Here is a 21,887-nt window from a genome sequence, read left to right as displayed (position 1 = left end):
ACAGTCTTGCAGGCATTATGCTGTCATGTGTTCTGTACGACGGGGTATTAAGATAATCCTTTACACTGTGTTTACATACCTTTTGTGAGTCGCTTGTTCCTGGCTTATTAGAAAAGGGAAGTACTGTATAGTGGTAGCAAGTGTGGTACTGTTGCATTAATGTTCTGATCGCTTATGTAACGCAACATTTTCTGAAAAATGTCACCTTTCCCAATGCTTTGGTAAGAAGTACTGTATTTGTACTGTTTCCCTCCATCTCACAGGAGTCTGCAACCACTTTTGAGTGTATGCGTAGGCCACAAAGTTATCAGCGATCTCATCATCTGATGCTCCTTCCTGTCTATGTCGTCATGGCGACTGTGAGAGCCCCAGAGCACTGGATACAGGGCCAGTGAGGAGGCCTGATGTCTGATTCCACCCCTGACTGCCAGTGAAATACATGCTACTTACACGCCGTGCTGCTCAAGTGTCCTCAGACAGAGTCCCAGACATGGAGGAGGAGGGCAGGGTGAATGGCTTTGGACTGAACCCAGGGAGGAGGGGCTCAGACTGGGGTCGGATCGCCCTGCTGGACAAGACCAAGGAGTTCTTCCGGACCTGCGATGTGGAGGGCAAAGGCTTCATCACCCGCACAGATATGAGGGTTAGAGAAGGAGGCCGTGTGTGTGTGCGTGTTGTTGAAGTGTGTGTATTAGGCTGAAGCTGGGATGGAGTGACTAAGGTTAAGAGCTCATTTGGAAAGTCTGCACTCTATTGGAGATTTAAGCTGTCAAGTTTATCGGGAGAGATATTAATGACATGATTCTAGAGGTGCAACTAAGGATTATTTTTAAGATTAATCTGCTGGATACATTAGCAATTAATCTGTGAGAAATTTGTGAAAAATGCCAATCACAAGGTCTTGGAGCTCAAAGTGATGTCTTGAAAATGCTTTTATTTTGTAAACCCAAAGATATTAAAGTAATTGTCATATAAGACGACAAAAAGTAGAAATTATTCACATTTAGAGGCTGGAAGCAGCAAAGTTTTGGCATTTTTTCCTAATCAAAATGGTTGCCGTTGATTTTTCTGTCAATCAACTAATTGTTTCAACTCTACATGTTTTAGAGAGGTTTATTTCTCGCAGACAAAATCATTCTTTAATGTGTCACATTCTGTCTTTTAAAATGCATGCATGCCCTGCGGATGCATTAAGCCTCCATCAAGAAGAACAGCAGGTGAAGAGGACACACTCATACCTGTGGCATAATTTAGCATCCAGTGGTGCTGTAATGACAGTGAATGGCAAGCAGGAAACACTTAGTGTCATGGTTGCCGTTTTTGCTTTGAATCTTTTTTTTTTTTTTCATGTTATATCACCATTGTTAAAGAAGCCCTTCACCCACTCAACACACTCGAACAGCCGGTGAAGTGGCAGAGTAGCACCATTGATGGAAATGTTTATGAGTATAGGTTCAGGGTCACACACACACACACACATAAAATTTCACTGGCTGAAATGAAGAACACAGGCAGGACCAATACACACAAGCCTCTTCAAAGCGCTTACAATGTCGGAGCTGTGTTGTCAGTTAATTAGGATGGGGCCCTTGAGCATCACGCCTTTTGTTGCTGTTGTTTGTGTTGAGGGTTTCCAAGAAATCTCTGTACGGTGACGCATAAATCAGCCACTTTGTGCCAGTGTTTATTCTGCACTAGGTGTGCTTGAGTTATAACAATACATTGTGTGACCTTTATTGATTTAGATACTAGTTATACTGTCATAAAAGTTGCTTCATATTTACTTAAAGTTTCCAATTTAACTCCAAAACACGTCTATAGTCAACTGTCTATCTTGTTTCGTATTGCTGCTAATTCCTGTTCAGCTCAGCTCAGAATAACAGCATTTAAATGTCCTGTGTGTTTATGTTTTCCCGGCAGAGGCTCCACAGAGAGCTGCCTCTGTCTGCAGAGGAGCTGGAGGATGTGTTTGACTCTCTGGATAAAGATCGCACTGGTTACCTCACACTGGAGGCATTCTCCTCTGGATTCAGTAGGTTTCCTGCTGTCAGAGGCCTTTAGCTTGCTTCATACAGCTAATTCTGATCTGAGGTTTAAACAGCATTCTGTAAATCAAACCTGGAGAATGTAGCATGTATTAATAGAGATGAGTCATAAAGTCAGTGAACTGACTCAATAATGTCTATCTAAAGTTTGCTAACGTTAGCCACCTTAAGCTACTGGTCATACCTGACCAAGTAAGGCTGTTGCTGCAAAACCCCTGAGTGTATTGAGTGTGCTAAGTAGCTTAATTCCCTCACAAGTACAAGTGCTAAACAAGAAAGATGACAGACGATATGTTTTGGAAATATAAACCATAAAGCTAAAGCTAATATTCAGAGGCTGATCAGGTGTTGATCTAAAACTGCTGCTGCCACCCATTAATACATCCATGCTGCCACCCTGTGTGGGTTTATCTCAGGTCAGTTCCTGCATGGCCGGAGGATCTCTGTGGCTGATGACCAAAGTCAGACCCCCAGCCCTGTCTTTAGGGCCAAGGAAGCCCTTTATCAGAGCCAATGGGAAGCCAAGCTGTCAGGAGTTGAAGACGAGGAGGAGGGGCACTTCTGTATGCTGCTGGAAAGCCTGGGGGCCAGTAATGTGTTTGAGGAGTGAGTGGAATCACTGCAAAACCTTATACATATATACGTGTGCATGAAAACCAAAATCCATACCGAGAAAACCCTCAGTCATGGTTTAAATGTCCCTCTTTGTGTCTCCTCCTTTTCCCTCCCTCCAGTCCAGGCGAGGTGCGCAGTCTTTGGGCCCAGCTCAGGCGGGATGAGCCTCACCTCCTGTCCAACTTCGAGGAGTTCCTGGCCAGGGTCACCCACCAGATCAAAGAGGCCCACCAGGAGAAGAAGGAGATGGAGAGCGCCCTCCAGAGGTAGTAGGACAGGATACACATGTACTCATGGTTTAAAAAAAAAAAAAAAAGACTGAATTCCCTTCCAGGTGTAGTGTTTTACTCTTTTTATAAGCTTTTTCTTGCCTTTCGGTGTGAAAGATGAGGCCACATTCCTCAATTGGTTCCCACACAAGCGTCTAAGTACTGTACTTCATGTACCACGTAAAGCGAACTTTCATCTCTCTCATTAGCCACCTAAAGAATCAGTGACATAACGGTGGGCTTGTGTGTTTATGTTACTGCCCCATGCCGGGCCCACAGCCTGAGAGTGTTTGCATGGATTTTCCTTGAATTCTCTATAGAACAACCCCTTTATCCGTGTCAAATGACCACTAATCTGGAGGCACACTCTGAAGTTTGACCGCTTTCTGCTGGTGTGGAAATCCATTAATACTATGCCTGATGGGGACATGAAAAGCAGTAAGAAATATAGTATATTTTGGTCGATATATTTTTTATAGATTTACTGCCATGATATGCAGAGCAACATGTTTGAAGGTAACTTAAAATTGTAGGTGTCCGTGTACACAGAATATCAGTGTGATTTAGGCTGGATGGTAGTTTCCCCGTGGCACTGCATGGTACTGTGTAACAGCTTGTTATTCCTCTAGACTTTACTAATTGGCTGTTTGGGTCTTAGCAATTGTCAGAGGGAATGTAAATACCACTCAGTATTCTTTTGAAATTGAAGCTCAGTTGCTGTGTAAGTATTTACATGTAATTACAGATACAGAGGGAATAATACAACCTTAAGCTCAATCAGACAACAATGCCAATCTGTTCCTAGATATTATATTATCTGATTTACCATTAACCTTAATAATTGTAATGTCTCTAATATTAGGTGCTGTCCCTCTTTGCAGGAAGGCTGCAACACATGACAGTGAGATCCGTCACTTATATGAGGAGATGGAGGCGCAGATCAAAAACGAGAAAGACAGGCTGCTTCTAAAGGTACAAGAGCTCCAACACAAACCGGCCAAAGCAACAAAATGTCCTTTACAAAATGTTGACATTGTTTTGGCAAGATATTTAAACCAAAAGTGTGTTTTGCTGATTGTTACTTCACTTGGATGTTTGACCTTCACTGTGCAGAATGATGAATGAGCATTCAACATGAGTTTTCACATTCAAAAAGGTTTCTGTGTGCTCATCTTAAATCGGAGTTCATCACAACCAGTTTGGAAGCCGGTCGCGGCCCAGTATGCAACTTATACCAGTGTGGTGTGAAAATGACATTTGCATATTCATACAGTCTGGATTTTTTAATGAGGGATTTTAAGAATTTGTAACAGGGTAGATTGTTTATGAGACAAACTATATCAGACATGACCTATTATTCAAAGCAGAGTATATTTATATGTCTTGAAACATGTCTGGAGGGGATCTTTAATCATCAGCTCCTTCACCGTTTGACTCTTTAACCTTTTCTTCTTCTGACCATGCAGGACTCTGGGCGTCTGCAGTTGCGCAGCCAGGACCTGGAGCACCAACTGTTTTCAAAGGAGAAAGAGCTGGAACACCTTTTCCAGAAGCAGAAAAGGGTGAGTGCACATGTACAACAGTTACATTACAACAACATCCTTACACACACAACATTTAGAAATTAAACATTCCTATTTTAAGATATTAAGATGGAACATGAAAAGATAGATCCAAGACAGAATGCATGTGACCATGGTAAAGTGTAATTCTTATAGGGAGGGGTTTAAACAGCAGCCACACAGTCCTGTTCCCACTGTAGATATACTTTAAGTACACACACCTAGCATTAGTGCATTTCATTCCTGTGAGTACCGCCCCCCCCCCCTCCAGTTAGAGCTCCAGTGCAGTGAGCTGAGCAGTGAGAAGCAGGAGAGCCACGTGGAGAACGTCAAGCTGAAGATGACCAACGACGAGCTGTCCCGAGCGCTGGAGGGCACCAGCCAGGAGCTGGCGCTGGCCCAGGAGCAGCTGGCCATGCTGCAGGAGCAGGCCGCCCGGCTGCACCAGGAGAAAGAGATGTGGGTATACACACCTATTACACAAATTTAAGTAACAATCATTTAAGAGCGTTTTCTTACTACAGTTAATTCCCAACTATGTCCAAGATATGCCTAACCCTTACTTAGTCTAACATTAAGCTCTAACTTGAAAATAAGCTCATAAAGTGAGGAGGTCTCTAAGACAAACACCATGTTCTCACTTGTGCTTTTACTGATTGCTGAGTTTGTCATTCTGTCTTGTTTTTCAGGGAAATGTACAGAGTGACCGAGGGACTGCAGAGAGAGAAGCAAAGTCTCATGAAGCAGCTTGACCTCCTCAGGTGCTTGCATCTTTTTTTGGCTCCTGGTTCAATCCTAATTGGCAAATCTCACAAATTAATTATAAAAGGATTTAAGACTCAGGTGCTTTTCAGTGCATTCTTCTTCCACAGCAGATTCCATCTTTCTCACTCACTTCTCTTTTCAATCTTCCCAGAGAGATGAACAAACATTTAAAAGACGAGCGAGACATATGCTGCGGCGTAGTGAGTATACATTTTGATCTAACTGCATTGCAGCAGCTACCTACTCATGGCATTACCTGACTGACGAAAAACCTCTAACACAAACATACGTCCCCTTTGTTTAAATAAGCCTCGAACCTCACTCAGAAAGAAGCAGAAGCAGAGAGCTGGCCTCGCCAACATATTTGATGACACCAGCCAGCCGGCAAAAAGGTGATTCATTTGTCTTCCAAGTACTCTCTTTAACACAAATCATCTCTGTCAGACTGTGCCCTGTGTGGCGAATTTTAGTGTGATGTGAAAATCATGCATCAAAGGAGGAAAAACAGAGGATATCTGATTCTTTACACTTACAACAATCAACTAAATTAACATTTTAGACTAAAATCAGAAACATTTGAGTGCTTTGGCCTCCAGATTTTCATCAGTCAAGTGAATTGATCCGGTATATCCTCTGTTTCTCCTCTGTTTTTTAAAGAGCCCCACTGTTGGTGGACGGGTCCTACCAGTCTCTGGAGGCCTTGCCTATAGAGCACCTTCAAATCGTGTTTGTTGCTTCCTCCTCCTGTAGTGAGGATGACACCACCACCACCACCACCACCACCCCCACCCCCTCCGCCACCACCGTTACCACCCCTGCATGCCAACAACGGCCTGCAGCGAAGAAAAACTCTGGCTTAGCCAATGGTTACGCCAACCCTGCTCCACCCAAAGTGCACGATGTGAAGGCAAAGGCCAAAAAATCATCCGGCAAGATGGCTGCCAGCAAGAGAGCGACGGGGAAAGACAGAGAAAGAGCAAAGAAAGTTGAAACTGAGAAGAAGAGAGGGGTAGAAGACGAGGTCTTGGACGCCCCTCCCGATGGGTGGCCCCTCCGTCGAGTCATCTCCATTGAGGAGGACCACCTGCCCCACCTCCTCCATGGAGGGCCTCAACCTTTACTGCATCAGCTCAGTGAGGAGGAAGACGAGGTGGACGATGAGGAGGAAGAGGAAGCTCAGAGTGACATTGAAACAAGTGTTGTCATGGCAGTTGACCTCTCTGCCCCGCCCTCCAGTCAGCGTCTAGTCGCTGTGTCGGCAGGAGCTTCCCCGGCAAGGAAATCCGGCTTTACCCGCACGAAAAAGATGTCCATGTCTCCAAGAGGACAGCCTGTTGGGAAGGAGACCCAGCTAGTACGTCCACAGCTCTGAAGCTGCAAATATGTTTTTCAACAAAAATATGTTATTACCTGCGGAGAGGTTACTACAGTCAATGAACCAGATAAAACGAACCAGATTACCATTCATTTCTTTGCCTGTGTTTCATCTTCTTCAGAGGGTAAAAGAAGGAGCCCTGCTGGCCCCAGACCGCCTCTTTAAAGTGGTCCTGGTTGGCAACTCGAGTGTAGGCAAGACGTCCCTGCTACGCTCTTTCTGTGAAGGCCGTTTCCACCCTTCTACAACGGCTACTGTGGGTGAGAAGACAAACACTGTAGTAATGTTGTATCGTATGTACAAAAGTGTCCGAGGCTGTTTTGAAGGAATTCAAATGGCACGTGTGTGTGTGTGTGTGTGCTTGTGGATGCTAACACAGAAGATCGGAGGCTTAGCATCACATGAAAGGGCTTGTGAAGTCACACTGCCTGTCTAAGAGCCCTGGCACACATTGTACTGCAGATTTATGTCACTTCTGATGAATATTTCTCCATGCTTTCATCTTTCACAACCCTCAATCCAGCCTTGTTGTCTCCACTTTGTTCCCCCCTCTCTCCTCACAGTCAGTATCACACCTCGCTACGCCCCCTAGTGGTTGTTGCTCTGTCAGAAAACAATGAATATATTCAAATTTAAATTCAGTATGAGAAATACAGCCACATACTTTATCATTCAAACAATGAAACAAAAATATTAAAAATGATTGATATATCCTGGTTATATTAAGTTGATCTTTGTTGTGTCTCGTGTCTCAGGTATTGACTACAGTGTGAAGACACTAACGCTGGACAACATGCAGGTAGCCATGCAGCTTTGGGACACAGCAGGTCAAGAGAGGTGAGTTTATATTTATTTTTTTAGATACTGAACAACCTAAAAGAAATAATATATAAGAAAGTGAAGTCAAAATCAACATATAATCAATAAATGTAATATTTTAATTATCATTAATTATTGTTTACCAATACATACATAGAATGTAATGTCTAGACAGTGTTTTTGGACATAGTTTTGCAGTATTATGCCAGTACCTTAAAGTATTTATGTAATTCCAGGTAAAACTGAAGTACACTGTAATAGACACTGTAATATTAATAAGTACATTTGAAGCGCATCATTATTTTTGGTGCTAAATTAAGTGCTTGAAAATATATTAAAAATATGTTTCACTGTACTACTTTAAAGGGTAGTCCTCTAGCAGTACTAATATACTAATAAACACTACAAAGCAACACATAATATTATTTATTTAATTATTATTTAATGTGTATTGTTTAAAATTTGATTAGTTGAAATACAAGCACAATTAAAGGGGGAAAAGTATGCTGAATGGATTGAATGGAGAAAATCACTTTTGTGGTCTTTTCAACACAATATTACAGTAGTAGTATTTAGGTGGCCTTCAAATACATAATACTAGTTGTGGTGTATAGTAGGTCAATGTGGTGAACAGTCAAACTCTGTCATTGACACAGGTATCGCAGCATAACCAAGCAGTTCTTTCGCAAGGCAGACGGTGTGGTGGTGATGTACGACGTCACAGTGGAGGAGAGCTTCAAGGCTGTGCAGCCTTGGCTCACCAATGTCCAGGTCTGACCTTTGACCCCAGGAAGTCCTCTGCGATTCTTGCTGTCTTCATGTGTAGAGTTGGGAGATTATAGCGATTTATTTATCAAACACTGACCCCTTGTTTTATTTTACTTGATGCTTTTCAATATTTTCAGGTTGATATAATATGTAGTCTTCCTTACTCCACTACTCCTATGAGCCTTAAAGGAGTTTTAAATGTATTATTTTTCAAAACGTAAATGTTATGATTTACATCTGTGGTTTTCCTACTGTGACATGTCAGAATGTCTATACTAAATCAATGGGCTACTCTTTGTCAGGAAGCAGCCGGAGAAGGGATCCCCGTCCTCCTTTTGGGCAACAAAATGGACATGGATGGAGACAGAGAGGTGTCATTCAAAGAGGCTGAGCAACTGGCTTATGTGAGTTAAATTCAATTTTATGTGATCAATGAGGCAGTTCCATATTCATTCTAGTAAAGAAATGTCTGCAACGCCTCTGAAACTACTCGTGTTGTTGATTCTAGACATCTTTTCAGTGTTGACAGTTAAAGTTCTGGTCATGACTTGGATTTGTTGAATTTCTTGACTCTCTGTGCATAACCCTGAGCAGGAGAACAAGGTGATGTTCTTCGAGGTCAGTGCCTACACTGCCAAGAATGTGACAGAGTCCCTGACTCACCTGGCCAGGTAAGATCAAGGCTGTGAATCAAAAGTGTGTAATATAATAATGGCTGTCAAGGAGCGAACCGTGCAGACACCAGTCATCGGATGCATGATGAAATTACTGGGCCTTTTGTTCTTATTACCTTTTGTCAGGAAATTGGTCATGCAGTGTCCTCTCTCTGTCTCTGTCTTTACTCAGAGTGTTAATGGAACAGGAAGACAGGGTGAGAGACACAACAGTCATCCTCAGTGCTCAGCCCATAAAGAAGAAAGCCTGCTGCAAGTGAAGTGCATACTCAATTTACTGAGTTCTTTCTGGACATTGGATTTGCAGTGTTTTAAAACAATGCAATGAAATAATTCTTGGACCTTTTATCATAGAATGAAAATGTGTCTTCATTTTGACCCAGAAATGCGTGTTCAAGTGGACATGAAGGAGTGTGTCGCCCGTGTGAACGTGAAACCTACTGTCAAGCTTAAATGATGTGGCTCAGAGGAAGAGCTTGTCTAAAGTAAAAAAAACAATAAGGTGCTGCATCATTTCCTGCCAAATCAGAGTAGTGCTGTGTGTAAGATTTAAAATAGAAACATATTCTGTATTATAATTACTTTCAATAACATACCGTAGCTTTTTCATAACTGAATATTAGCTTTCGAGTCTTAATTTCTAGTGTAGCATATGATGTTGTAGTTGTATGTTGAAGCTAAAACTGAAATAAATGATTTGGAATTCAGTAAAATAGTTGTTTTAAATGAAAATCATGAGAGAAAATCCGACTTGGTTCTTTGACATTTTATTCGTCATCGTGTTCATCTTTTCTTTTTTCCCATATTCTTTGTTTGTCTGATCTCCAAAACAAAGTGGTACATGACATATTGCATCTGTGTTTGTTACTGTTCTGAGGCATTGTTCTGTTTTATTCCGGCACCAAAGTACAGTTGCTCTGAATTATCCTCAATTAAAGAAATAAACGAATTACATTTCACATCTTTCTGAAATCAATTAAGCAAAAAACGTCCACATGCAAATAATAAATAATAAAATAAAATACAATTGATTACTGTACCCTCTATACAATTATACAGTGCATAATAAATCTTAACAAATGACTAAAGGAAAAACAGATAATGACTGTCCTGTAACCCTCTTAACATCACGCAGATCAAAGCTTTTCAATTAGCTGCACTAACAATATAAAGACTCATAAATGCTTTTCTTTTTATACTCAAAGTGATAACATTTCCAGAAACTAGTGAGAGAAAAAAAAAATCAAGTTCGTTTAGGATGTTACATTCAACGACGTGCCCCAGTCGATCAAGTTGGTACAGGTGATGGCACTATTGCTGATCGAAACCTATTCTGATGACATCACTTAGGTGCTGGCATGATGGCATCCTCTCAGATGCGTCTGGTCGCCCTCGCTGGCCAACTGGAATGCTTGTTGGAGAGCCTGTGCCCACCCCCTCCTCTCCAAGTGGGTCCCGAAGGGCTGAGGGTAGTTGGTTGGTTGGTTGTTGCTCCTAACGCATTTTATAGTCGTGGGAGATGGCGGCCTCACAGAGTTGTCCTTTAAAGTCTAGCTCCAGGGTGAACTCCAGGTCACGCTACAAAAGATATAACCAAGGAATTAATAGCAGAAATATCCAAAATCCACTTTGTATAACAGTAGCCGATCAGAAGCTTCACACAAAATAAACATTGCACTTAGGTATTTAAATGCAGTGGTGGAATTTAACTTTAACTTTATTTTTAAATACATTTACTGGCATGCTGAACTTATAAACAAAATTGAGGTACTTTTACTTGAGTATTTTCATTTCATAATACTTAATACTTCTACTCCACTCATCTTCAGAGACAGATACTGTAATTTTTATTTTCTATTATATTTGTCTGAGAGCTGTAGGTACTAGTTACTTTAAAAATAAAGATGTTACATGTAAAACACATAACAAGCTTATAAAACAGTTTTGTAAATTAAACTGTTCCCAGTCTTTGTGCTAAGCTAAGCTGACCGGTTGCTGGCCTTATATTTAATGGACAGATATGAGGGTGGTATGAGTCTTTTCATCTAAATCTCTGCCAGCAAGCAAATAAGGCTATTTCCCAAAAAGTCGAACTTCTCCATGACTGTTTAGATCTAAACTATTGAGAACTTCGAGGTGTGGAGTCTTACCACATTCTTCTCATTGGGCCTGACAGCAACACTGCCAAAGATCTCCTCTCCCTTCTTGACAGTTAAGTAGTCCTCTAAGTAAAACACTGTCTGTTTCCAGTGTGTGCTGGCAGCATCTGGAGCTGAGGTAGAGGAAAGGAGGGGTGGAAGGGAGGAATATATGTGACATGAGTAAGAGGGAGACAGGAAAAGGAATGAAAAGGAACATGATAGAGTAGAAAGAAGATAAGGTGTGAGGAGGTAAAAGAGGTAAAGCAGAAAAGAGAGGGAATGCAGAAAGACAGGAAGGAAAGTGTGAGAAATTATGACATTTACAAAAAAGTACAGGTTCCAATGGGCACTGTGCTCCCTTGGGCATGTTAACATGGGAGAAATTTAATAGCAAAGCGGCTGAAAGTTACCCAGTGGGAGAAATACAGAGGCTGATATGAGAGAACTCCTTCAGTGATGCTCAGCCTCAGGCCCAACAGACTCAGCCAAACATAGAACCTCCTCTACACAATATTATGTAAGCACTGGATGCATGATGCATTAACATAAGCTTACATAACAGCTTAGCTACTCTCTTTATACTAGGCATCCTCAATGCCACATTACCAGAAGTGCTAGGTGAGTCCTTCGGCGCAAACACCGGGTCGGCTCATGTAACACCAGCAGAGTGTAGCCAAGAGCTAAGACGCTGAAGAGTAGTAGCTTCTTTTTTTAATGGACATCGATTTACTGCTCAAAAATGATTGAGCTCAACAATTTCAAAAGAATCTTGGAATACTTGCTGGATATTTCTCTGTAGGGTTGGCTGTAGTATAAAAACTGAACCTTTTTTCCCCTTTCCTTCTTTTTTATTATATGTGTATGTATGTGACTTAATGTCTGAGTGAACATATAATGAAAATTTGATTCAAATATTTGAATAATAAAACTTAAGTATAAAAATAAAATAAAAGTAATTTTTAAATGTTTCCTTTGCCTCCATTGTATCAGGGTGGAGGCAGAAATCTCAGAGACAGATGGGTGAACAGACACTCGAAGGTTGGCACAGTAAAAAATAAACAAAAAAGTATGAAGAAATTACTAACCAGTGGAGAAACCAGTCTTCTTGTGACACTTGGTGAACTCGATGTTGAAGTAGGTGACCAAGGCGTGGACGTAATCGTTGCGCTGGATCTGCAGACAGAAGGCTGAGGTGAAGGACAGGTCCTCTGGCTTCACAGTGTAGATGTCCACTTCCTGAAAAAAAGGTAAAGGATCATTTATTTTGTTTTATTTTATAAAGATATGCATTCAAGAGATGTGATTTTTTGATTCATGAAATGTCACATCACAGTAAAACGGCACACCACATGTACAAGCACAGACACACACAAGTTGTCACCCCCACTTGCCATCCCTCACACACATGCGGCACATGTATATGTCAGTCCCTCTTGATTATTCACCATGATTATTGTGTATGTGTGTGTGAAAGCCCACAGGTTGAATCACGGCTGGCAAACGAAGCCTGCTCACAGTACACATGCTGTGTGGGTGTCCTCCCTCAAGTCTACAAGGGAGGGAGGCTGTGTGTGTGTGTGTGTGTGTGTGTGTGTGTGTGTGTGTGTGTGTGTGTGAGCGAACACAGCGTCTGTGTGATTGCTCGCGTCTATATCAAGCACTGCCTTATTAATGTGGCCACAAATTTAAGCTTCACATTTTGTTACCTGGCAGGCATCACAGCGGGTCCAAAATAGGAGCGGAGCAGGTGTGTCTCTGCTTTGCATGTAGATGATGTTGTATTTAGGAGGACGGGGGGTGGTTTTGCACTGCAACCTGTTCATCTTGCCCAGCCTATTGGGCTATGGATCGCTCGGCCATGTGGCGTCAGCATGACAGATTGTGATTTAACACCTCTGTCCTTTCCAATGATACAAGGCCAGTATCATATACAGCAAATTGTAGGAGGAGAGAAAAAAAAGTCCCTGGGAGCGACTTTGTAATTTTAGCGTGTGAGGAATGAGTGGCAGTTTGAATTAAGACGGGGTGAAGTGCCTGGCAGTGGGGTGGGGGGGGGGGGGGGGGGGGGGGTAAGCCCTGAATACATACATGTGAAAGAGATACAGACAGTGAGAATTAAGTTTTAGACCAACATGTCTCTAACTATGTAGTAACCACCCTGCCACCTAACACATAAATCACCTTTTTGAACACAAAAGGAGAGTTGGTGCTTATTTGAGTGATGGGGAGCCCATTTCATTCCCACTGGTGACTCAGTGCCTGCTCTTGTGTGACATTTCACCATCACACAAGCGGGAGAGACGGAGTGAAACCTCCCTATTTGCTCTATAACTAGTGAGGCCTGACATTGTTTAAATCTAGAGAATGTGACAGAGGATGAATGAGGATGATATGAGACAAAAAAAGAAGAAAGAGGAATAGAGATATCGGATAGAAAAAAACACTCAAAATAGACAAAAAAAAACATGATACGCTGCAGAGAGAGGGGACCGTGGAAGAGGAAAAGCAATGAATAGAAAGGTAGAGGCAGAGGGGACAAACAAAAAAGCTATCACCTCCCTGAATGCTCTTATCCTCTGTTCATTTGTGAGATGAAAGACAAGCCACTGTTGTATCTTCAAGCAAGACAACAGAGCTGCAGACTATTACAGCTCTTCAGAAACCTCTATAATGTACTAGAAAATCGTCTGAGCAGACAGGGAATGTTCAGAGGCTCTGATCGGATTGACAGCTGGCTCTGACTTTTATTTAGGAATTCACATAGAACCGTAGATGAAAAACCTTGCAAGGTATAAAACAATATGGCATGAAAGACAAATGCTGGAGATATGTTTACACTCACTTCATCATGCATGTGTTCGTATACAAGGACGTAGACTGACCTTTAGGAGGCAGGCGTTAGTCACCACCTGCTTGGGATCTACCACATCCACCAGAGGCTCCTTGATGGCCACATTGCGAATGCAGCTCATGTCAAACCCATACACGTTTTCCCACCCTGAGCATACACAGACATAAACGTCTAAAGTACATATGTATACACATGCACACAGTATGTTTTTCAGAATTTTAACTTCTTGAATTTTCATACACTTGCGGAGCTCCGTTCCTGCCAAGCTCTCAGCGCACTCACACACACACACACACACACACACACACACACACACAAAGAAAAGTAGCAGAGAAAATAAAACAAACGCTTAACCCTGCCAGGAAAAATAGTCCCGTGCTCATGCTGTCTTTCTGTCTATCCAGCCCCTATGTGGAGAAAGACAAGCCCTCCTGAAAATAGACTCCGGCCTCCTCCGCCTCCTCCACTATGTCTGGCAGGCTTTTTTATTATAATTTGGGCTGAAAACACACCAAGCTGGCTTTCCCTCCCCCATTCCCTCTGTCCCTCCACTCCACCTTGCTTTGTCAGGGAGCCAAACACTAAGTCTGAACGATGAGAAGGTGGAATATGCCACCGACGCAGAGGGAAACTAAAAATAAGAGCGCGAGGGTTTGGGTAGACGGAATTCTTTTGGGATTTATGTGAAAGTATGTACTTTTATCTGCATGTCTAGATGCAATAGAACAGCGAAGGCCACCTGTGCAGTAAAAAGAAACTCAGTAGGAGTTATTAACCCAGATTCTGTGTCTAAGTACAAGTGTGAATGGCACCTTTAATATTGGTGCCTTGATCTGGATCACAATGTTAAGCTCAGCACTCCTGCTGTGATAGCTATTTGAACACAAATACAACAGAAACTGTAGGACAAAGGCACCTCACTGGAATACTTTGGTACTACTTTCTAATAAGGCATATGTTACACAGGGTTTCTATGTTTGAACTAATGGCTTTATTAATGGTTAAGAAATACTTTTTATTCGTTTATACGTCAGTAACAAGCCATTTGTACATATCATTTGGGTTGCCAGGATGTAAAAAAAACAACATTTTGGCTGTTTTTCGACCACTCCTACAAAAGGACTGCTGACCAAAATCCTTTTATAAATATGTTATTAACACTTCAAACCCACACCTGGTGGGTTATTGTGGTAGAGATACTCTTTATTATTGATTTACTAACATTATTAACTGCAGACCTGATGGCTCATTAAACTGTGACAAATCCATGACCTTTTATTAATGACTTACTCATTTCTCACTGCAGTAATACATCAGCCAAACAGATTTTTAACAACCTGGCAACCCAAATGTTAATGGGTTTATGCTGGTCAGTAATCCTTAAAGCTGCTCTAATTAATATTTTTATATTAACAATGGATTAAATGACCTTGTGTAACATAAAATGGTCACTCATAATGATGAACCCACCTGACTCTGCAGTCCGCCTCAGCTCTCAGAGCGTTTTAGAGTCTTTCAGCTCATTGTTTTGGTTTTACTGCCCGCAACTTTTTACCTAACCCTAACCCGTTTTAAATTAGTCTTACTGATAATATGTCAGCTGTCCCCAAGTGGCCACAATATCAATTAATGCAAGTTTAATAAAATATCTGTTAATACTGATAAATCTTGTAGCTACAGTTTTTTTGAAGAATGCCTTATTAGAAATGTCTAACTTGAGTTTTATTTTACTTCATCGGCACAGTGGTCATTAATTATGCACTGCACAGCTGAAAGGGAAACAGAGAGAGACAGAGACAGAAGAAAGCAATGGCTTAGCAAAAACCTGAGAGAAAAAGCTAACAAATGTGCCATAATTACTCACAATGTATCTTGAAGTCCTTGTACTGCCTGTCTTCGATGGCTACCACATAGAGAGCTGCTCTGTCAGGGAACATCAGGCCTCCAGGTTTCTGAATACAAGAAAAGCTTCAGGAATCATCTCACACACACGCAAAGGCCATCCATCACCTTTATTGTTCGCACACCTGGCGTGTAATATAAGATCACATGTGCCGAGTTTAAAGCCAGCAGGCAGCTACTGAGGTTGGAAACCAGATCATTCATGTATGACCTCAGCAGCTGAGCAGCAGACGCAAGCACACAAGCGTACTGTACAGTAAATCCTCTACTTTGTCACTGTCTGGTGTGTTTATGTGTCAAAGCCTTATTTGTCCAGCCAGCTACGCACACACACTAAGCCCAGCCCTCCCCAAGCCTCCAGCAGCACCATCATACCAGCCACTTGTCCCTGGCGAAGATGACGGTGTTGAGCATGGACTCGTAGAAGAGGCAATAGCCCATCCACTCTGAGATGATAATGTCCACCTTCTCCACAGGCAGCTCCACCTCCTCCACTTTGCCCTTGAAGATGGTAATGACTGTGGTGTGGAGAGCCACAAAACAGCAGGCAACAAATTACTTCACGGCATCTTCATCACATTAATGTAAATCGGACAATGACTCTATTCTCAGATGACATTGTTTTTATGCCTTGGGATTGCTGTAAATTAGTACAGCTTAATTACTACGCTCATCGCATGACTCACTGTTTTGTGCATGAATTTGGTTTGTCTTGTTTTCTGTTTTCCATTCTGGCTCTTTGACCCACGATATGGAGATACTAGGAGATGGATTTTAAAAAGGAAAACACTGCCTCAGAACTATCAAAGTGAAATAGATGTAATACGATAGGGAGTTCAGTATTATCATACACAAAAATAAACTGGATTTTTACTTGATTGTGTAGAGTAAGTGGAAACTAGCTTAAAAAGGAAAAATGTGCAATATGCTCTACAGGTCTCTGGAGGGTCCTGTTATCTATGATTGCTTCTGCCTGTACTCCTTTTCAGGCCAACTTGATTAGACCCATGAAAAAAATGTATGTATGTATACTGCAGAATTATCTATATTACTAAAAAGAGAAAAACCTTATAAAAAAAACATATTGTCTCTGCACGGGTGTTCGTACATACAGTCACAGGTAATGCATATAGTGTGCAGATACTTTCTTTGTAATCTAGCTCATTCTTAACCTTCGACACCTTAAAGGTGCAGGAATTGCATTTAGCTAATGCAATTACAGGTAATATCACTGTGTTTTTGTACTTTTTTTATTCCTAATTAATAACCAGTATTGCATCTAATTTGCTTGGATGATTATTATTTGCTGTGAATATAAAGGATGAAACAAAAACCAGCCTAACATCAAATGTGCAGGTTATGAAACCCACCATCTGTTGCCAGTCCATCTGTGAACTTCAGGGTGGCATTTTACAATGGTAATCAGCACCACTGAGGGGATTCTGATTGATGGCACAGATTATGGTTATTTGACATCAGAGGCGAGCTGCCAGTTAACCATCAGAACTGTGACTAATATTGTCGGGTGTGACGGTAATGATGGAAATATGCAGATTTTTCATGCTACTTCTAATCCAGATGTCATCGCACTGTTCTCCATTCAGACAGATGGATATAAGATATATGGTAGTAATGGAAAACCACTTCAGCTTACCATTGTGTAGGTGATTTGACTTGATGATCTTCTCTGAATATTCGGATATACTTGAACATTCAATCTGTAGACACAAGGACAAAACCACAGATGTTCTCTCAACATGAAACTGGTGAATGTTTGTTGCAATATCTACATTGTTTATAGGTCATCTTTTCATAACAAACACTTTTCATTATTTTAATAATTCATACAAATATCTTATATTTCTTAGTTGAAAAAAAACTATTATTTCCTCGTCAATGACCAGCAATGGTGTTAGCTACCGTTTTCCCTTCCCATGCACAGTAGGTTAACCTTTGGAGTAATATCGTAAGGACAAATTTAATCAAACCCTTCTAATCCATCTAAACAGTAATGTCCCTGACCGCTCATCTCAGACCCTGTGCAGCAAGAAAACTAATACATCATTCTGCTCTCCCATCCATGAGTGTAATACAGTATATGAATCATACATAACTGTGGGAGACACCGCCAGTAATGTATAACCTGTGACTTACAGCCCTGCTCTAAGCGGGGCCAGATGTCTCTTATTGCCCCTGTGCGTAAGATTGTCTGAGAGAGATTACCAATTTCTGGATCGAACACAAGAAACTGGCCCTTAAGATGAATTTTTAAAAAGTACTGGGTATGTGTGTGCATGATTTGGGGAAGGACAGGCTACGGGTGAGAGATAACGTGGCAGCAGAGCCAGATCCAGATACCATATTAATTTGGACACTGAAAGGGTGTGAGAGTATTTGTCTGGGGTCAAAGGGTGTATCTATCCATCTCACCCCATACACGTGTTTGGCACCGGCATTGGCAGCAAACATGGAGAGGATTCCCGTGCCACTACCAACGTCCAGGACGATTTTGTCTTTGAACACATGCTTGTTGTGGTACATGGCGTTCCGGTAGGTCAGCGTCCGCACCTCGTCTTTCAGCATCTCCTGTTTAAATTAGAGATTAAACTGAGAGTTCATAGCTGCGACACAAAATTATTTTTGCAGTCTTGAATAACATGCAAACCACTGCAGTTTCTAACTGTTTTTAACAGTGTGATTCATAAAAATGCTCAAAGGAATACATAATACACATAATGTTACATAATGAACATACAAATGTGTATACATTATGCTAAACGCAGGCAGTGGCATATCCTCCTCAGCCTGTGAATACATTATTTATTCATGTCTAATGAGGTAGATATGGCAGTATTTAGGCCAAAAGCCTCTGTGACAGTGGCAGAGCTTCTTGAAATAGACAGGAGTACAACACAAAGCCTTTGGGGAGCGCCTGATATCCATCTCCCGGAGCCCATTCACACATCCCACTTTCCGTCCTTCTTGCCTTGCACTCCTCTAATCAGGACACTCTCTTTGTCTGCAAGCAGACAAAAACCTGACCCACATGCTAAATATGGACACTATTTAAAAAGGTCTATATGTCCCCAAACTTTTCCACCACCACTCCTTCACAGATCAAGGTCATTAGCTAGGGTACAGCTCTACAGTCTTATTTAGCAGTTCACTGTAGATGACTACTATGACAACTTTCTGTTTCCACACAAGATATCATTCTTAAAACAAAGTTTGGTTGTTTGTAGGTGGACTGTTGCATCTGAGATGTTTTGGAGAATTTGGGGGAATAATTAGGTTACAATTTGATATTGAATAAAGTGCCTCCTTTTTCTTTTTTTATAAGAGGTGCTTTTAGCAGTGTTTTAATCATGTTTGATTTCATACTTTGTTAAAACTCTTGTTGTTGCTTGGGTTTAAACTCAGTCATAAATAAAATATCATCTATGCCAGAAGATTTGGATCACTACCAAAATCAATCTGTCCATGGAAAGTGTTAAATCAGCCACAGTTTTTGACATATCCTGCTGACAAAAAGCCAGACTAACAGGGATGAAACTCTTTGGCAAGTTAAAGAGCATCAGGTTAGACAGAACAGGAAGCATCTGGTGTCATTCTTTCACCCTGGCCATACCAAGCTGCCGTTTGTCAGCCTGGCCTTCCTACCTCATGGATGCCAAAGTGGGCATAAGAGTCGAAGTAGTAGTCCCGTGATGTCATCTCCTCTGGGCTGATGAACTTGGCAATCTTGCCTCGGCCAGGACAGCTGGCCAGGGCCGCTACATGAGGCGTATGGGGGATGCAGGGCACATGGTGGGTAGTAGGCACTGGTTTAGGCAGTGGGGAGGGCTGGGCTGACTGAGAGAGTGGGGACGTGACAGGCTGTTGCCGCTGTTAAGGAGGAATAAGAAAGAAAAGGGGGAGAGTTGTATCAGGGTTTAAAAATTACAGACAAGAAGAGTCTAAAGCAAAGGGTTTTTTGAGGATTGCGTTTCAGGAAAGGCAATAGTGGACCTGCCTATAGGTTAATAAGGGGCTGATAAAGGCAAAAGGGAGTCATACAATAAGCAGTGAAACATTCATAAAAACCTATAGTCGTTGTCATTACACAGACTAAGAGAATGTTCCGTTTCAGCACCAAGGACAGCGGACATAGCCACGTTCAATACGTCCGTGAATCCAAAGCTGATCATTTAACCCAACTGCAAATCTTCTGCATGCATAATCACTATTATTGCAATTACAGCGGTCTACTTAGATCACCTATAACATCTGCAGGATTCACTTTGCCTTAGCTTGCACGCCATCACAGTGCAACATTGATTCTAAATGCGGTTGCGATGATGAGAAGAAAAACAGATGTAGCCCTACACATAATATCCAAGTCAAATGTGATGTCACCATGAAAATAACCACGCTGAGATTGTCCCGGACCCGCTGTTACCGGGTGCAGGACACCACAAGGTCCCTACCTCCGAGCTGTCCGCCTCCGCCATCTTCCGCCGTAGCAGCAAACAACGCGACGAATGCCTCAGTCCCATGAGAGCCGGCGAGATTTAGGCTACAACTCTTTTAAGTGTGCGGAGGATCTGAATTCTTAACAGAAACGTGTCAAAAATAACACTAAGCCACCGAATGTATGGCTGGAATACGTGTAAAGATGAAAGTCATAATAAGAAACGTGTAGGTATCACAGTTTCGACCAAATTAGATCCATTCCCCGGGAAAAGTTGTTAAATGCATGTGCGCGAGGTGAAATGTACAGTTATCCATACTGTAAATGTGATACAGGTTGTTTTAGTGGGAGGACTCAGGATGGCAGAGTCGTCTATTGGCTGGAGAGACTCTGCTGCGACTAAAAGGTTGCAGGTTTGATCCCAGCAGGAGTCAACGTGTCCGTCAAAACCCGGGCGCCCCGTTTAGGTGTCCTCGTGCAAGACCTTGAAGCACTACCTGCTCGCTCATTTGAAATCTCTGGGTAAGAGTATCCGGGAAAACGTAAAGTGTCACCCACAACCAAAAAAGGCACCCAGTTGCGCTCTAGACACAAAACTCCACACCAGAAAACGCGTCTTCTCCTCTACTTCACTTGGAAACACTTGCCATCTCCCAGCATTAGTACACGCAGACTGAAAGTCCAGCAGTTCCTGTCTTCGCGTGCCCTGTGGAAAGTCCTTTGCGTAATCCCGAGGGGGTTACCCGGAGAGAAAGTTAAAAGGAGGTTCAAACTGTGAGCGTGCAATGCCGTTACACACGAGCCCCTCGGATGACATGAAACGAATCGTGACAATAATATTGCAATAAAAAAATGTCACAAAAAAAAGGAGTAAACCTCTGCTTCTCAAATACAGCTGCCTCCTCACAGACTTTCCCACAGAAGCAGAAACCCAGCAGCTCTCCGGCAACCAATGAGCCTCTCAGTCGCTCGCTTATATAACATAGGTGTTTAATGTGTTGGGAAGAAATAACAGACTACGATATGTTACTTTAGTCCCTTTGGTAATATCGTTTCTTGAACTACGGCTAAATAAAGTAGAGGCAATGACATTTACAGGTTCCAGTAGCCCATTACTGACCATTTCCGGTGATATATATATATATATATATATATATATATATATATTAATATTTTAATTAAATGCAGTCACAGGTGTACAGTTAAGTTACACAGTCGCTAGTTCCTCAGTGGTTTAGAATGCAACTCAGCCAATCAGAATCGAGGACCAGTGTTCCAGAATTATGTGGCCATTAAAAGAACCAATGAGCTTCTAAGATACATTTTTATTAATATTCCATTTACATTGTTATCTGAAGGGAGTTTAACAAGTTTGTCTTTCAGTCATGTTGTTACAGAAACCTATTTGTGGCACTATTTTTGTATTTTTGAGTATTTCTATTCTATTATGCTCTATTCTCCCACTGTACAACGTTTCAGTTGGAAATATTGTACTTTTTACTCTACTACATTTATGTATCATTTTAATATTTGATGCATTGTTACAGATTAGCCAGCAGTATATTAAGTAAAATTATCGCTCCACTTCAACCAACTGCAACATTAAATACTGCTTATATATTAATGCAACAATAATAATGATCCAAAAATA

At 41.7% G+C, this 21,887-nt stretch overlaps 2 protein-coding genes across 2 annotated transcripts; one reads left to right on the top strand and one right to left on the bottom strand.

Annotated features, from left to right (window-relative positions):
* The first annotated feature begins 490 nt into the window (after nt 1-490).
* cracr2ab (calcium release activated channel regulator 2Ab) lies at nt 491-9,844 on the top strand. The gene is made up of 17 exons (XM_070929012.1): nt 491-643; nt 1,921-2,032; nt 2,462-2,651; nt 2,780-2,926; nt 3,811-3,901; nt 4,396-4,491; nt 4,763-4,950; nt 5,181-5,252; nt 5,408-5,456; nt 5,566-5,648; nt 5,914-6,610; nt 6,753-6,891; nt 7,387-7,468; nt 8,107-8,221; nt 8,521-8,622; nt 8,813-8,889; nt 9,065-9,844. Exons 1-17 carry the CDS (start codon nt 491-493, stop codon nt 9,150-9,152), a joined length of 2,481 nt encoding a protein of 826 aa, XP_070785113.1. The 3' UTR covers nt 9,153-9,844.
* Nucleotides 9,845-10,386: 542 nt separating this feature from the next.
* On the bottom strand, nt 10,387-20,330 carry prmt8b (protein arginine methyltransferase 8b). Its single transcript, XM_070929007.1, has 10 exons — nt 20,253-20,330; nt 19,447-19,671; nt 18,217-18,372; nt 17,441-17,504; nt 16,162-16,304; nt 15,749-15,836; nt 13,916-14,031; nt 12,119-12,269; nt 11,043-11,164; nt 10,387-10,470 (listed from the first exon to the last, which is right to left on the bottom strand). Exons 1-10 carry the CDS (start codon nt 20,319-20,321, stop codon nt 10,387-10,389), a joined length of 1,218 nt encoding a protein of 405 aa, XP_070785108.1. The 5' UTR covers nt 20,322-20,330.
* Between the last annotated feature and the right edge of the window lie 1,557 nt (nt 20,331-21,887).

Source organism: Enoplosus armatus, chromosome 22, assembly GCF_043641665.1.
Source record: "Enoplosus armatus isolate fEnoArm2 chromosome 22, fEnoArm2.hap1, whole genome shotgun sequence".
NCBI lineage: Eukaryota > Metazoa > Chordata > Actinopteri > Centrarchiformes > Enoplosidae > Enoplosus > Enoplosus armatus.
This window is presented reverse-complemented; position numbering and strand designations above follow the sequence as displayed.

What these genes read in the sequence shown, in the direction of transcription:
- cracr2ab (XM_070929012.1), top strand. Translation starts at nt 491, where the DNA reads ATGGAGGAGGAGGGCAGGGTGAATGGCTTTGGACTGAACCCAGGGAGG. An exon ending in TTCTACAACGGCTACTGTGG is followed by an intron (nt 6,892 to 7,386) that starts GTGAGAAGACAA and finishes CTCGTGTCTCAG; the next exon opens with GTATTGACTACAGTGTGAAG. An exon ending in TCCCTGACTCACCTGGCCAG is followed by an intron (nt 8,890 to 9,064) that starts GTAAGATCAAGG and finishes GTCTTTACTCAG; the next exon opens with AGTGTTAATGGAACAGGAAG.
- prmt8b (XM_070929007.1), bottom strand. Translation starts at nt 20,321, where the DNA reads ATGGGACTGAGGCATTCGTCGCGTTGTTTGCTGCTACGGCGGAAGATG. An exon ending in GTCAAATCACCTACACAATG is followed by an intron (nt 16,305 to 17,440) that starts GTAAGCTGAAGT and finishes TCCACACCACAG; the next exon opens with TCATTACCATCTTCAAGGGC. An exon ending in TCGCCAGGGACAAGTGGCTG is followed by an intron (nt 15,837 to 16,161) that starts GTATGATGGTGC and finishes TCTTGTATTCAG; the next exon opens with AAACCTGGAGGCCTGATGTT.